The 14,040-nt window shown below is 49.1% G+C and overlaps 2 protein-coding genes across 5 annotated transcripts in view; one reads left to right on the top strand and one right to left on the bottom strand.

The window, feature by feature from the left end:
* The window catches only part of Samd4b (sterile alpha motif domain containing 4B), a 41,846-nt gene extending 36,726 nt beyond the window's left edge, over window positions 1-5,120 (bottom strand). For 2 of the 3 annotated variants that reach the window (XM_063252732.1, XM_063252735.1), the window contains exon 1: window positions 4,964-5,119. The gene's annotated coding sequence lies outside the window, so the exon portion shown is untranslated. Of the gene's footprint in view, window positions 1-4,963 lie in introns of all 3 variants that reach the window. The other variant, XM_063252734.1, reaches the window with a different exon arrangement.
* A 3,340-nt stretch (window positions 5,121-8,460) lies between these two features.
* Gmfg (glia maturation factor gamma) lies at window positions 8,461-13,318 on the top strand. 2 transcript variants are annotated; one of them, XM_003467164.5, is made up of 7 exons: window positions 8,461-8,656; window positions 9,088-9,184; window positions 9,290-9,339; window positions 10,149-10,198; window positions 12,025-12,107; window positions 12,871-12,944; window positions 13,130-13,318. In XM_003467164.5, the coding sequence occupies exons 1-7, from the start codon at window positions 8,519-8,521 to the stop codon at window positions 13,199-13,201; spliced, it is 564 nt and encodes a 187-aa protein (XP_003467212.3). In that variant the 5' UTR covers window positions 8,461-8,518; the 3' UTR covers window positions 13,202-13,318. The 2 variants fall into 2 exon arrangements, with proteins under 2 accessions (XP_003467212.3, XP_013005367.1); XM_013149913.3 differs by having other exon boundaries at window positions 8,551-8,684.
* The last annotated feature ends 722 nt before the right edge of the window (window positions 13,319-14,040 follow it).

Genomic DNA, 14,040 nt, shown 5'->3' with positions numbered 1-14,040 from the left:
TTATTTAATCCTCATAACAGTTCATAACAGAAATAGGATGTTATCATCACCATTTTTTGGGTATGTGTCGTGGCTGAACCTAGGCTTTTGCACTGAACTATGTATGTCTTGATCCTCTTCATATATTTAAACAAGGTCAGGGGCTGGGGATTTAGCTCAGCGGCATAAGCACCTGCCTTGCAAGCAGGCGGTCGTGAGTTCGATCCCCGGTACCGATAAAAATGAAAAAGACAAAAAAAATAAAAAAATAAAAAAATAAACAAGGTCAAAGTTGTCTAGGTTGGGCTCAAACTTGTGACTCACCTGCCTCAGCCTCCTGAGCCCCTGAAATTATAGGGGTGCACTACCATGTCTGGTTTTAGTTTCATTAGCTTTGGAAACTTAGAGTAACTTACTTGTCTTAGGTCACAAACTTGGTAAGAGAATGATGCAGGATGCAAATCCCCTCTTGCATCAGAGCCTACATACCCAATCACACTATAATGCCTCATTGCTCCCAATGCTGAAGAGAAAAGCACTATGATCTTAGAAGGGAGAGGGTACACAGACCTTCTATTAATTCCACTGGTCCTTTGCTTCATATGTAAAATGAGGATAATAGTAGAATTCTTATGATGTGAGATGAGACCACACAGGTAAAACACTTAAACAGTGCCTGGTAGATAAACACTCAAAAAACAGTAGTTAATATTATTATTTTTTCGGTGCAGGGATTGAACTCAGGACCTCGCACTTGCCAGGCAAGTGCTTACATCATTGAGCTAAACCTCCAGCCCACTAGTCATTATTATTATTACACTGTGGGCTACTAATGTGAGCTGGGAAATACCATGCAAATAGAAGAGATGTACTCTTCCACCTTTACCCACGAGTGAACAGATGAAATACTACTGTTAAGAGATGAGGTGGCTTTTTTGTCTCTGAACTCCTGCTTGTTTTCCTGTACCAGGGAGGCACTGCATCATTCTCTCAATTCCTATGGAATGCTACCAACCAAAACACCACCTTTTCTGTTAAGTCTTTCCAAGTAAAGGGCTCCTGTCATTGCTGAATTCCCACAGCATACACTCTATACCTCATATTATGCCTGGCGTACTTGCCCAAGTCCTCTACTGACTGGACTGTGAACTCCCTAAAGGCAGACTCTAGTGCTTACCAGGGGGTCTGTGTTTCCTCTTCTGAGCCCTAGAGAGGAAAAGAATCTTTTAAAAAATGTTGGGAGCCTCCTAGAGGCACCAGACTTTTTTTTTTTTTTTTTTTTGTCTTTTTCGTTTTTATCGGTACCAGGGATCGAACTCACGACTGCCTGCTTGCAAGGCAGGCGCTTATTCCGCTGAGCTAAATCCCCAGCCCCGAGGCACCAGACTTACCAAGAAGGGTGAAGCAGGTCAACAGGAACAGAATTTGGGGCAGCTTAGGATCAGGAAAGAGCACCAAAAACAAAAAACAAAACCTATACAGGAAAGCAAGTATTGCAAGAGAAATAAGGGAACTGAGAAGAAAAGTAGAAGAGAGAGAGGAGGGAGCAATGGAGGTGTGCTGAACTTGAAATGAGAAGATCTGAAAAACTTGGAGTCATCCTCCAATGATTTCCACGAGGATAGATTCCACTACTTATACTCAAAGAGGAACCCAGGGAGGGTGAGTGGACAAATACATAAAAAAACCTGCAAGACAGCTGAGTACAGTACACCTGTAATCTCAGCTACTTGGAGATGGAGGCAGGAGGATTTCATATTCAATGTCAGTCTGGGCAATTTAGTGTCTCAAAAGAGCTGGGGATGTAGCTCAGTAAGCATGCCCTTGGGTTCATTCCCCAGGTACAACAAACAAACAACAGGTGAGAAAGTGAGTGATACCCTAAGAAACACAATGGAGAGCACTTAGCAGTTAGAAGAATGAAGACTCTAAAGATGCCTCAAGGGGGAGGATTCTTAGGTAGAGAGGGATGGATAAGGAGGTAAGAGTGTGTTCAAGGAGGTACCAGTTCAAAGCAGAAGCACCAAAGACCTAGGGGGCAGCCTGAAACGGTCAAGGAGAAACCAGAAGGGGAAAGTGCTAAGGGAGATCTGAAAGGGAACCATTCAAAGGCAGACTGCTGAGGTAATTACTCAGAGAGTGTAGTAGCCTTGTAGAAAAGTCAAGATCCTTTCAAGAATAATATAGTTTTCTATATTATTCTTATAGTTTAGTTTATATTATGGAATAATATAGTTTTCTGAAAAATGGGCACTTCATAAAGGGGGTTCCCAGGAATAAGAGGCTGGATAGGACCATTCAAAGGCATACCTGAAGGCATTTTCAGGGAATTTTTTGTGAAGAAAGGGAAATCTTCCCAGAAGGCAGTGACTCTCAAAATTGAGCACGCATCAGAATTATCAAGAGGGTTTGTTAAAGACTCGGGGGGTTGGGAGGCCCTGCTTCCAGGTTTTCTGATTCAGTAAGTTTAGCAAAGAATTTGGATTTCTAGCAAATGCTACTGCTATTGTGACCCAAGGAACACACTGAAAATTGCTATTGTAAAAGAGGGGTTCTATTGTAAAAGAGCCCTCAAAGTGAAAGGCTTCTCAAAGAAAAAATGGAGGCAACCCTCAAGTCTTTAAAAAGGATAGTTGAGCTGGGGATGCAGCTCAGCAGCATAGCACCTGCCTAGCAGGTGTGAGGTCACAAGTTCAATTCCCGTTACCAAAAATGAATAAATAAATGGATAATGATGTCTCACTATTTAAAGGCTAGAGTCTGTGAGGGTAGGACCTCAGAGAAAAGTCTGAGTATTGGGATTTTCAGGAGGTAGGGTTATGAAGGATTTTTAAAAAGAGACAGATGGTCCAGGGATATACCGCAGCGGCACAACTGCCTGCCTGGCAAGTGCAAGGTCCTGAGTTCAATTTCTGGGAAGAAGAAAAAGAAGGGGGGGGGGGAGCCCAACAAGTCAGACATAGAAACCAGATAGTACATACCTGTAATCCCAGCTACTAGCTACCTAAGAGGCTGAGGGAAAAGGATAGCAGGTTTAAGTCTCACACCAGCAAACGGAACGAGACTATCTCAAAAACATAGAAAGGGCTGGGGATGTAGCTCTGTGATAGATTACCTTTGAGTGTGATCACTAATACTGCAAGTAAATATATAAATAATAGAAACACACAGAGGCTATGTTCTCAGGAAATAGTTCTTAGGAAATCTCAAGAAGTGCTATGTGTTGCTGATGTAGGCCAATTTGGGAGAAAATTCTCTAAAAGGTGTCTGGACAAGGTGCGATCTTCTGAAAAAGGTCTTGGTATACTGGAGTAGGATGACACAAGGGTCTTTTCCCAAAAAACTCCTTAGAGATCTATGATGAGGAGAAACCTCTGAGTCTCCAAAAAAGCACATAGGCAGAAGAGGGAAAGGCATATCTGAGGAGGTTCTGAGAGTGTCAGACTAGGTTTTTCAGAAAGAATTCTGGGATTCTAACAGAAGCTTAGAGTTGAGGGACGATTAGGTATGTGTTGGTGTAATATTCTACAGGGGATTCTTGAGGAACTGGGGGATCTATGAAGGAGAAGTATCTCTAAGTAAGGCAAAGGTTCTCTGTAATGATTCAAGGGGCACAAGGGGAGTCAGCCTGGTTTCTGAGAGGGATTTCAGGGGCCACTTCTGGAGAGTTCCAGGTGATGATCCCTGATATGAGATCTGGAAAACTGCATATCAGAGGGGTCATTAGGAGGATATAGGGGTTGTGAGGAGGATCTTTACAAAAATTCACCTAAAATAGATTTACAAGGGGGAATTTTCAAGTTATCTAATGAGTTATAGAGAATATGACACTACAAGGGAACTTCTTGGGCTTCTTATCCAATTTTTTGAGATGTGGTGTGGGTTACTGGGAGAAAGGGACTCACAAAAGGAGTTTTGGAAAAATCTTTTGGACTACAGGGAGAAGAGTTTTCTGGTGACTTCAGGCAATTTCTGAAGATTTTTTTAATCTGTGAGAGTAATTTCTAGAGTATTTTAGGGCAAGGAGTTTGGGGGAAAATGAGGTCTCTGGGAGAGATTTTTGGAATCTGTGCAAAGGTCCAAAGAGGTTATTTAAAAGGGGTATATACGGGCGATGGGTAGTGGGTTCCTCTAGGTGAGTTTTTGTAATCTGAGGCCACTTCAAGAGTCTCTGAATAAGGGTATCCTCTTCTGGGGAATGTAGAAAGGAGATCTTCAAGGAAGATGGTTAGGGTTCGTCATAAGCATGCTAAAGGATTTGGGGGGTGGTTAGGAGTGAAATTTCTAAGAGATTTCTGGCACGGGGGTAGGTGGGAAGGAAAATACTTGGCATATGTGAGAGGAAAGTCTCGGGAGATTGCTGGGATATATGAAGCCCTTCCTAGAGATTTCTGAGGTGCCCAGGGGTCTGGGGGCGATTTCACAGGGAGTTTCGCAGGGAGCTTTTGCGGGCTTAGGAGGGAGGCTCCTGGGCGAGAGATGAGCTACAAGACGAGCGACCTCTGTGGAATCTTTCCATACTGGAGAAGGATGGGAGTCTGGGGGGTCCAAAGGGCGGGGGTCTACGGGGAAAAACTGTAGGGACACATGAAGGTCTCTAGAGAAAGCAGCTGAGGAGGAGAGTAGTCTCAGGGGGGTTTTCAGGCGTACATGGGGCCCAGGAGTGTTTCGGGGCAAGCGGAGCAGACGGATGCGGGGTCAAGAGGGAGGTCCCCGGCCCGGCCCCTCGGCGATCCCGAGGGTGTGATGAGGGTTTCGGAGGGAAGTTCCCAAAGGGGCCCGCCAGCGCGGAGTGGGTCGGGTGGGGGGCTCTCTCGCGGCTCTGGCGGGCGAGATCCGCGCTCTGCACCCGCCGCCGCCCGCGGCTCGGGGTCCCTGAGGGGGCGGGGCCGCCCGCGAGGCCTGGGTCGCCCTGAGGGGAGCCCCGCGCGTCCCGACCCGCCGCCGCCCTGCGCCCGCCCTGCCCGCCCCGGCCCCAGCTCACCGCCTCGGCCTCCTCTGCCGCCGCCGCAGCCGCCGCCCGGACCTCGTTAGGCCGCTGCCGCCCCCGTCGCCCCCTCTCTGGCCCGAGAGCTCCCCTCCCTCCTCCCGCACCGACCACCGCCGCCGCCGCCGCCGCCGTCGCGCTGCGTCACGGCGCCGTGCGTCACCGCCCCGGCCCCTCCCCGACGGGGGTGCCTCTATGCGTCTGTATTAGCTTACACCCAGATGACGAACGGCATACCAGCCAATGGGCGGCGAGGGCAGCCCGAAGGGCGGGAGGTGTGCGCCGAGAAAGGCGGGGTCCTGGCCGGGAAGGGAGCGACAGGGCTGGGCAACTAGGCCCAAGAGGCCCGCCCCCTCCTCAGTGGGATTGGTCGGGAGTGGGGGTGACGGGCAGTTGGCCAGACCCCGGGCTCAGGCAGAGGGCGGGGGAAAAGGGAGGGGCGCGCGCGGCGTAGCCAAGGGCAACAGGCGCTGTAGAGGTTGCGATTGGGCCTCCAGGCCCGCAGGAGGCAGTCTCGCGCCCGTCTGCCTCAGAAGCCGCAAGCCGAGTCACAATTCCTCATTCTGGCGTTCTAAGCCTGATCCTCCCCGCCCTCCTGCCACGCCCCACCCAGGGCCTCTGCGGGGTAGGGTCCTAGACCATCCTGGGACAGACTGTCTGCTCTCAGCTGCTGGCATTCAGGGTTTTGCCGCTCGCTGTCCGATGAGACGCTCATATCGAGGCGAGATCGAATTTTAGGATGGGAGAGGGAAGAGGCATACATAGCGCTCCGCACAAAGGAGGCTGTCAATAAATGGGAGTTGTTGCCCTTTGTAATCTAGTCCATAAACTGTCCTGGATCAGGGTCAGTTAATCGGAAGGGGTCCCGCTCTCAGAAGACTCGAGGGTGACAGAGACAAGACTTGGTACAGGAATTCAGACCACGGCAGTCGGGGTGGAGTGTCGAGTTCAAGACAGGGTGTGGTGAGAAATGAGCTGCGGCCAGATGTTTGGCCTGCGGAGGGAATTTGGACTTGTGCTGAAAGCATGAGGGACCCATGGGAGGGAGTCGAGACAGGGAGAGTCCTGGGGAGTTGAGGGTTTTGGAGAGATGTCTCTGGCTTATCTACGGAGGGTAGAATGGAAGGAATCCAGGGGGGCTGCTGGAAGGGAGAAGTGGGTGAGAGGAGGCTTTGCCCCGGGTGGGGGGGGGGGGACTGTGGGAAAGGAAGGAAGAGTAGGTGGGAAGGATGCCTAAACGAGCCTGAGCAAGACAGAAAAAGACCAGAAAGAAACCTCTTGTCTAGGAGACTGGGCCTTAGGGAGATCCGGAATGGGACACCAAGCATCAAGGTGCAAGGCTACACAACCAAAGGCCTGACAAGAGAGAATTTGGGGCTGGAGACCATCAAGATGTAAAGATCATTGAAGATGGTAGTTGTGGGCACTAGTGACCTAGCCCAGGAGTGTAGGAAGAATGAAGGGAGACAAGACTGACAGAACCCTTATAAGTGGGGCCACCTGCGTTGGACAAAAAGAAGTAACAGTCTCAAAGAAGCCTGAAAAGGGGCAGCCAGAGGGAGAGGAGAAAAGCAAGTAGAGCCTGGCATCACCAACACAGGGTGGAAGAGATGACAAGTTCCATCAACTGCTGACATGGTTGTGCTCCACCAATGCGGGTTCAGTCATTTGTGTGAATGACTTCTTGGGTGTGTAATATGTACAGGCTCTGCTTGAAGTGCTAGAAATACAGCAACAAAGGAGACAAACTTCCTGCCTTTGTGAGGCTTCTATTCTACTTGGGAGTCACACACAATAAATAAGGAAATACAGTGTAATTTGCTGATCAGGACCCTGGGTGGGGGAAGCAAGCTAACAAGATGTAATGGTGAGGTCAGAATTATTTCAGATGAAAAAGGCCTCTTTCATCACATAAGGTTTGAACAGATAGCTGAAAAAAGGAGGACATAAATCAGGAGAGAAAGAGGCTTCCAGAAAGAACAACCAACACATGCCAAGGCCCTGAGGCAGGATCATCCACAAATCACAAGCAAGTTAACAAAACTGGAGTGGAGTGAGCTCAGGAGGGTAGGGAGACCAGGTCTTAAGAGATAACGGGGTGAGGGTGACTGTAGAAAAATGTAGGATGTGGGAACCATGGGAGGTTTTTGAGGGGAGAGGGAGAAGAGGAATGTTACCTTTCTGTCTGTCTGTCTGTCTCTTTCCTACTTTCATATGTGCTCTAGAGTTGGAACTCAGGGCCTCACTTATGATTGGCAAGTACTCTGCTACTGAGCTACATCCCCCCTAACTGGTTTTATGAGGATCTCTCTGGCAGTTGTGTGAAAAATAGCTGGAGGAGTGGATGTAGGGCGGAGCCAGGGTGAAAACCTCGTTGGAGACGGGTTAAGGGGAAACCAGGAGGACAAACTGGAGGAAGCGAGTGTGGACAATTCTTTTGAGAAATTTTACTGAAAAGGGAAGGAAATGAATGAGCAGTAGCTGGGCAGGAGTTAGAGTATTTAATTTTTAAGATGGAAGAAATAACATGGTGCTAGGTTTCAGGGCTGTTGGTGGAGAGAGGGAGGAGAGCCATGGACATGCTCTGTAGTGGGCACAGGGTCAAGGGCAGCACAGGGTCCAGCTCTTACAGAGGATGCTAGCTGGGACCCTGGGAATTTTAGTTTGCTTGCATTCTCTTATTAACACACACATGGTTTTCTCCTAAGTGACTTTCCCTTTAGAAAATGACAGGGTTATGATACTGATTTTTTTAATTTATGTGTGTACGTAGGCCACATTACCTAGGAATTGTACTTCGAGGTGGGGAAGAGGCAATGCACAACACTCTTTTCTTTCTGGTGCTGGAGATGGAACCCAGGGCCTTGTATATGCTAAGCATATACTCTGCCCCTGATCTGCACTCTCAGCCTTCATCACTTTTTTTTTCTTTGCGCCAAAGTCTCACTATGTAGGCCAGGCTGGCTTCAAACTCCTAGTGACCCTCCTGCCTCAGCCTCCTGAGTGCTGGGATTACAGGTGTGCGCCACCATTCCTGGCCCACATTCATTATTTTAAAAAGGAGATACAAGACTGACAGGATTGAACTCCATTGTTGTAGGCTTCAGAGGCCATTATAAGGCCCATGGGGTTGAATAATCACAGGAAAAACACTTTCCGTCAGCCAGGTAGCAGGGAGGCGCTTCTCTGGTGTCCCTTTAGCCACTAACATAATGGATGAGAGTATAACGAGTGAAAGTCTCTGCACTCCTCTTTCTCAGTGCTGTGATTCAACTATTACAGAGGGGATGAATCCTAGAAGGCTTCCTAAAGAGGAGAGGAGCCGTAGAGCTCCTTACTATTCTTTATTCTTTATTGAGCAAGTCTACCATGCTGGGAGGTATGTGAAGCTATTTTATCTTCACAACAATGCTGACCCGGTGAAGTTACTTAGCCAGGGTCACACAGCGAGGCGGTGTTTGAACCCTTGTCTGAGGATTGCAAAGCCGACAGGTCTTCAGAGATGAGGGGAAGGAAGAAGAGGGAGGAGCCATCTGTGACAGTTGTCCCAGAATGAGCATAAACAGGATGTGGTGTTGGATGAAAACTTCCCCCTACCCCACAGCCTCCCCCCAACCCCATCCTGTTCTCCACCCCTGCAAGACAGCGGAACTGAGAAAAGAAGAGGGCTTGTGGACAGAAAACATCATGGTCAGGGGGCCAGGGGTTGAATGGAAGGGTGAGGGGCTGGGACTTTTGGGGGAGCTGGGCTGGGAGGGTGCTGGGGTGAAGGTCAGTCATGGGGTGGAGGTCACAGTAGGGAAGGGAACCCGAAGGTAGCACAAGGCCTGGTGGGGGAGAGATGGTGATTTGGGGTTAGCCCCAGGCAAGCAGATCCCTGAGGGCGCCAGCCCTGGAGAGCGCTGGGGTTGGCCTCTGCCCCTGTGCCCACCAGCTGTTTGTTCTGGAGGAGTGGCGTGGGGCAGCATCTGCCTCCTGGTCTCAAAGGCCTCTGGAGGGCTAAAGGGACTTTTGCACCTTCATTCGTGGCTGCAGAACCCAAGGCTTGGAGAGGGGGCAGGTGGAGGTGGCAAAGACCAGAGCCGGCCGCTCAGCTCGGCTCTCCTTTGCCCCTCTGACAGTCTGACTCCCTGGTTGTGTGTGAAGTGGACCCAGCACTGAAGGAAAAGCTGAGGAAATTCCGCTTCCGAAAAGAAACGGACAATGCAGCCATCATAAGTGAGTGACCTCTTCTTCCATGAGCAGGGACAAGCAGGCAGGGCTGGGCTGGTGTCCCTGTGGGATGGGAGGGACATCTAACCCCTGTGTGCCATCCCTCCCCAGTGAAGGTGGACAGAGACCGGCAGATGGTGGTGCTGGAGGAGGAATTTCAGGTGAGGGGTAGGGTGGGATTAGGAGACTATAGGCACTGGGACTGCAACTGAGAGCCTGCATAGAGACCAGAAACACCTGAATGTCAAATTTCAGCAATGGCTGGGCATGTAGCTCTGTGATATAGTGCTTGCCTGGAAAGTGCAAGGTTATAAGCAGGGGTTTTGCCTAGATGGCCTGGACATCTAGAAAACAGCTCTAAGTCTTAGGATCATTTGTAGGTCCAATGATTTGATGTTTGTCATGGGTTTAAAAGGCCTGGCACATAGTATTTGCTCAATAAAGTGATAATGCTAATGATAATACTTCATTAGCACCTAGGTAGATGAAGGAGTTTGTTTCTAGGTAACAAAAAGCCAGCAGAAATCCTTTATGATCAGGGAGAACCCCTCGAAGCCTTGCTGTCTTTATCAGTAGCATGGAGCCAATAATGCACTTCTTTCATAGTGTTGGGGTGAGGATTAATGATGGGGTCACAGATGATGGGGACTGAGCTGGTTGACAGCGGATGAGGACTGGCTAGGAGCTGGGCTCCCTTGGGCCCTCTGAAAGGAAGTAGTGAAATGGTTACCATGGGAACAAGGATTCAAATCTGAACTCTACTGCTTACTGCCTGTGCCGTTTGGAGTAAGGCCTTTGACTCCTCTGGGCCTCAGTTTCCTCAGCTGTGAAGTAGGTATAATAGGAACAACACTGTAGGACTATGGTAAATAAAATCGTGTTTCTGAGAACAGTACCTTGGCACACAGTAAGTGCTCATTTTGCGGTGATCTTTTGTTGTCTTCTCTCCTACATATATTTTTGGTCTCAGAACATTTCCCCAGAGGAACTTAAATCAGAGTTGCCAGAGCGACAGCCAAGGTATGCTGGAGGAAGGGAAGTGAAGGGAAGGGAGGACTGGGCTGTGGGGAGGGAGTAACGATGAAGACACACACCAAGGACCTGCCTGGATCTTAGCCCTGGCCAGGTGTTTGGATCCAGAAGCTCATATTGTAAAACACAGTTTTATTGTATGGTATTACCTTATTGCAGAAGTTTAATCTCATAGCCTATGCATAATATTGGTGTAGAGTTAATTTTTTTTGCACATAGTTTGTCAATGTTTAGTCGTGATGTAACATTGGTGGCATTAGCTTCTCTTCCTCTTCCCTCTGTGTGGTACTGGAGATCGAACCCAGGGAGTGCTGAGTTAAATCCCCAGCCTTACTATATCTGTCTGTCTATCTATCTATCTATCTATCTATCTATCTATCTATCTATCTATATTTAATTTTGAGACAGGGTCATGCTACATTGCACAGACTGGGCTCAAATTTGCAATTCTGTTGTTTTAGCCTCCTGAGTGTCTGTGCACTACTGTGCCTGACTCTATACTTTTTTTTTTTTTTTGGTACTGGGAATCAAACTCAGGACCTTACATTTTCAAGGCAGGTGCTTGTGCTGCTGAGCTATATCCCTAGCCCCTCTGGTTTTGTTTTTAAAAAAGGAAATTTCCCTTCATTTTTAATGCTTTTGGGGAAATGCTTTGGGGTAGCAAAGGGAATTTTTTTTCCCTTTTTCTTTGGGGGTGGCGGTGGTGGTGCTGTTGTTGGGATTGAACAGGGCCTTACAGGTAAAACTAAGTAGAATCTGTGGGAGGCTGCATGAGCCTGGTATTTTGTTGTTGTTTTTGGAAAAGCTCTTTACCGTGTCTACAAAACTGGTCTGTTCATGTTTTTCATTTTATCTAAGTTCATTTTTTCTTTTGGGGTCTCTAGGGTTTCTAGCCTCAATCTCAAGCTTTAGGTCTCAGTTAGGACTGGTTTCAAGGGCGTTTGATGGCTGTACAGGGTCCTGCACCCAGAAGGGGCCTCGAATCTGGGGGCTAATGCTGACACTGGGCTTTTGGTTTTTTCCCTTTTGCTGTGATGGGGCTGGAACCCAGAACCTGACACATGCTAGGCCACACTGAGCTCAATTCCCAGCCCTTAAAATTTTTTTAATTTGAGGTGGTCTTGTGCCCAAGACAAACTTGCAATCCTCCTCCCATCCCCGAAACACCTGAGATCAGAGGTGTGCACCTCCACACCAGGTTCATGCTGGCACTCTTTGTGGTTTTTTTTGGACTTGTGTTTTATATGTCGCCTGATGGAGGCGGGGGTCCTGCCTCCTCTTGCTGCTTCCAGCAAGTTCTCAGGTGTTGCTCTGCACCTGACCTCAGGCCCCTGCTGGTGTGGGGAGGTCAGGGCCAGCACCCATCTGGCATCACAAGTTCAAGGTCGCCCAAGTTCTCATGCATGTTAGGCAAATGTTTTCCCACTGAGCCGCACCTCTGCCCTCTGTGACAATTATTATTTGTAATTACCTGTTGAGTTTGAAGTGAGTTCCCTGGAACCCAGTCATTAACCCTAGGTTAGCTCTCAGTCTCAGTCTAGATTCAACATCATGGATTGGGCTGCAGGTAGTGATGCGCCCCTAGTGCTCTAGGAGACTGAGTCAGGGGATTTGAAAGTCTGAGCCCGGCTCAAGTGATTTAGTGACCACTAAAAATAAAAACAGGCTAGAGACTTAGCTCGGGGTGTAGGCCCTGAATGCAGTCCTCAGTACCACAAAACAGACAGACAGACAAACTCGCAGACTAGGGGAGTGGCTATGGGGCCAAGGCTCCAGGCCACGTCCTGAGCTTGAATCCCTTCTCCTGGGTGTAGGTTCGTGGTCTACAGCTACAAGTACGTGCACGAGGACGGCCGGGTTTCCTACCCTTTGTGTTTCATCTTCTCCAGCCCTGTGGGTGAGATATAGCCTAGCCTGCTCCAAGGAGTGGGTCTTAAATCCTGACTGGGGAATACTGGGGATCCTGACTTGGGCATACAATTGGGATTGTGTGTAGGCACTTGGGTTAGTTAGTGTCCGGGTGTGAGACTGTGTGTGCAAATGGGTACAGGTACCTGTGTTAGGAGTGCTTAGTCTAGAGCCAGGTGTGGTGGAGCATGCCTCTAATCCCACCCCTCAGGGCTGAGGCAGGAGGACTGCTGAATCTGAGGCCCAACTAGGATATATCCTGAGTCCAAGGCCAGCCTGAAATACATAGATTGAGAAAAATCAAAACTGCTTAGTATGCACAAGACCCCAGGTTCCATCCTCAGCACAACAACAAGAATGACAAGAGAGAGAGAGAGAGAGAACAGTGAACATGGTGAACATATGGGAGGCTGCATATGAGGGGACAAGCAGGCGGGTGTGTGGGGTGAGGGCAGTGAGATGGATGTGGCGGTCTGCATTCATTAAGAGCTCACCTGTCCTCATCCTGAGGCAAGAAGACAGCTTCCCTCTACCCTTTACCTAGAAATCCCCACCTGCCCCTAAATCTTTTCCAGAGACCCTCACAGTAACTTGAAGGCTCCAAATAAACTTAAAATCCTGAACAAAGTGTTCAGAGACCTCTTAGAACACCTCCCGAGACCCTCCCAAACTGCCCCGTCTGCAGGACATTGCTAAAGCTTTACAGAACATGCCTGGCTCCCCAGTGATGGGCTCTTCTGTCTTCCATGCAGGCTGCAAGCCTGAGCAGCAGATGATGTACGCGGGAAGTAAAAACAGGCTCGTGCAGACAGCGGAGCTCACAAAGGTCCTGGACAGCCCAACTCTGGAATATTATGGGGTGATGGGGTGGGGCCCTGGACCCTGGGTCTGAGGGAGAAGGCTGGGGCCTGAACCTCTGAGTCTAAGGGAGGAAGCTGGGGCTTGGACTCCTGTGTCTTCGGGGTCTGGAGTCCTCACTAGGTCATAATTCTAAGATCTCTGTCTGCCCAGGTGTTTGAAATCCGCACCACTGACGACCTCACTGAGGCCTGGCTTCAAGAGAAATTGTCTTTTTTTCGTTGAACTCAGTCAGGGACTTGAATTCCTGATGTTTGAGCCCCAAAGGGAACTGAAGACTCGGACTCTTAAAATGAGAACATCGAAGACCATAAAGAAATTAAAAAAAAAAAAAAAAAAAAAGCAAGTACTCAGATCTTGCCTCAATTTCTGCCCCTCATCATGGGCTGTAGCCGCCAGTCCCTGCAGTACCTCCATAGTGCCGGCAGGGGGCGGGCAGACCTCGTGGACCAGAGCTGAGTTCCTGGAGGAAAAGACACCTGTTTCTCCGAAAGGGATGGGCCTGGAGAATTCCTGGGTGGAAGGGTCCGGGGACAAGGGAGACCTAGGTCTCCTGGAGGACTTGGTGAGGAATATCTGAGTCTATGGAGGGGTGTCTCCTAAGGGAACAAGGACCAGAGAGTAAAGGTGCAGATGGCTGGCTCCCCTCGTGTCTCCTTATCCGCTGGACTCTGGGTGCCTAGTAGATATCAGCTGGTGCGGAATGCCATTTTTCTCAGCTAAGCCCGCAGCCAGAAAGAATTTAAAGGTAAAAAGGTTGTCAAAGAATCAAATATGATTGCTTCAGGAGCTTGGAGTCGCTGGGGGTGGACCGTTTAGGTGATTGGATGGGCCTAAGGGCCCCGGGTTGTGGGAGGTGGGAGGGTCTGGGTCCTCAGTGCACCACAGAGTGGAGGGAGACCCCGCCTATCGGATTCTTCCCTTTCTTGCATCGCTCAGCACTGAACTGCCTCATGCCTCAGTCTCTGTCTTTAGGACCTTTATTGAGCACCTTTGGTATACCAGGCTCAGAATCCTGAGATAGGCAGTCTTCACCAAGACAAATCACACCCTTCTATCTCTCT

The sequence above is a fragment of the Cavia porcellus genome, unplaced genomic scaffold, assembly GCF_034190915.1.
Source record: "Cavia porcellus strain 051 isolate PalLab524CR breed Dunkin Hartley unplaced genomic scaffold, mCavPor4.1 scaffold_7, whole genome shotgun sequence".
NCBI classification, from domain to species: Eukaryota; Metazoa; Chordata; class Mammalia; order Rodentia; family Caviidae; genus Cavia; species Cavia porcellus.
The sequence above is the reverse complement of the archived record's forward strand: the minus strand, read 5'-3'. Positions and strand labels throughout refer to the sequence as shown.